We start from the raw sequence: 2,500 nt of genomic DNA on the forward strand, positions 1-2,500 counted from the left end.
TGACGTCCACCTCCAATTCGTTGCTGACGAGAACGGCTTCCAGCCCCAGGGCGCCCACCTGCCCGTGGCTCCCGAGTTCCCCCACCCGATCCCTCAGTTCGTCCTCGACCAGATCGCCTTCGCCGCCGAGGAGGACGCCCGTAACGCCAAGAGGCCCTCCTCCGGTGGCTACCAGTGATTGAACATTGCTACTCCGATTCATTAAGTGTACTGAGGCATATCCACCGTGTGGAGGCCTGCCGACCGTATAGCTAGATACATATTTTATATATTTATTAAAACAATAAATGATTATATAACTTTTCGACGTTTGTACCAGTGATATATATTTTTTGAAAGTAATACATATACATTTATACATATGTTATGCATATGTTACACACACACACACACACATATAGAGACATATGCATGCATACATATATACATACGTACATACGTATATATATATATATATATATATATATACAGATAGATATATAGATAGATATACAAACATATATATATATATATAAATATGCATATGTATAATATCATACATGTATATATTATAATGTATGTATATATATGTATATGTATATTCATATATATGTATCTATCTATATATATCTATCTATATACATATATATGCAACGGAAAAACACAATACCGTGTTGATAATATAATTCCATATATATATATATATATATATATATATATATATATATATATATATATATATATATATATATATATCTATATATGTATATATATCCGCGCATAAATACATACATATATATGTATTCACACACACAAGCACACATATGCATATTTGTTACAATACATAAATACATATATGTATTCGCACACACATATATATGTTACAATACATACATACATATATTTCCGAGTACGCCCTTACGACAAAAATCATGTACATATGCGTATAGACAAACATACACATACTCGCACCGATACACATACAAGCACACACACACACATAATGACTACTCTCTTCAAATACATAATTTTGATAGAGACCAAACCAGTAACCTTCCAGACACACGTTCGACTCAAGAGGCAAAATAACACCGAAAAAAGTGTTACAAATATCACAGCTTCTTATTGAAATCATTCTAATTAACAAAAGCATTTTCTGATCTATATTATTTCGTACGTGAGAAACGGGGCCTAAAATGTTTTTGGTAGTCTGATAATTAAAAATTGGTTTAATAATTATATGATAATGAATAATTGATAATTCTATAGTCATGTTAGAAAGAACCATATCGGAAATGTCGAGGAGTGAGAATTATTTAATTTTATTATTATTTTTTTTTTTATCATTATTGGACAAAGGAATGTAAGCGTATTTGGAAATCATTTTGTAATCAGATAATGGCCTGTAAATTTACGGGATTTGACATGAGAAATGTTATAATGAAATTAAGAAAATCAACGTAGTAAGGTTTTCTTTGAAGTAAAGCGGCAGAGTGATTGGAATATTTCTAAATTATTATTATTATTATTATTAAAAATGAAAGCTCTGGCAGTTGTTAGTAAGATGGAGCATTTGCAATGTTGATTAGACATGGACAAATATGTACACTAGTATTATCAATAATATTTAGCTGAATCTTTAAACTAATTGAAGTGTATTAGTGGTATCCAAAATGCAATGAGGTATAAAATCTTAAGCAAACAGCATAATAACAATGGAAAAAATAGTTTTTACTTTTAGTCTTTTTATTTATTCTCCCTTTCTCCCATTTTCTTTTTCTCTTTTACAAATGCATATGCTGTATATATATATATATATATATATATATATATATATATATATATATATATATATATATATATATTTGTATGCATTTATATACACATGAATGTAATTATATACACATTCTATCAGAAACTAAATCTTATTTGTTATTTCTAATACAAAATGACTTATAATATATAGACAAATATTTTCTTAGATGAACATTTCTCCTGTGACAACTTCCTATTCCCTGTTATTCTGAGAATTGCTGCACACCGAACAGGGATGTCACTTGAGACATTTCTGAACTGACAGTCGTGTTGTCTGAGAAATTCTTGAGTAACAGCGCACAAATCACCACAAGGAGAGTAAAGGAGGGAAGGAAGGAAAATTAATATTTATATTATAGTTGATATGTCCACACACACACACACATATATATACATGTATGTATAAATGAACATACACACACACACACACACACACACACACACACACACACACACACACACACACACACACACACACACACACACACACACACACATACACACACACACACACACACACACACACACACACACACACACACATACACACACACACACACACACACACACACACACACATATATATAATGTATGCATATATATATATATATATATATATATATATATATATATATATATATATATATATATACATATATGTATATATATATATTAATCAGGAGGACCAGAACAGCAGGAAACCACA

At 30.4% G+C, this 2,500-nt stretch overlaps 1 protein-coding gene across 1 annotated transcript in view; it reads left to right on the forward strand.

The window, feature by feature from the left end:
• LOC113830228 (cuticle protein CP14.6-like) overlaps positions 1–301 on the forward strand; it is a 1,320-nt gene extending 1,019 nt beyond the window's left edge. The window contains exon 3 of the mRNA XM_027383435.2: positions 1–301. This exon is cut by the window's left edge and continues 21 nt beyond it. Within this exon, the coding sequence (XP_027239236.2) occupies positions 1–178 (178 nt within the window). The 3' untranslated portion in view covers positions 179–301.
• Positions 302–2,500: the final 2,199 nt, after the last annotated feature.

This window comes from Penaeus vannamei, chromosome 13, assembly GCF_042767895.1.
Source record: "Penaeus vannamei isolate JL-2024 chromosome 13, ASM4276789v1, whole genome shotgun sequence".
NCBI classification, from domain to species: Eukaryota; Metazoa; Arthropoda; class Malacostraca; order Decapoda; family Penaeidae; genus Penaeus; species Penaeus vannamei.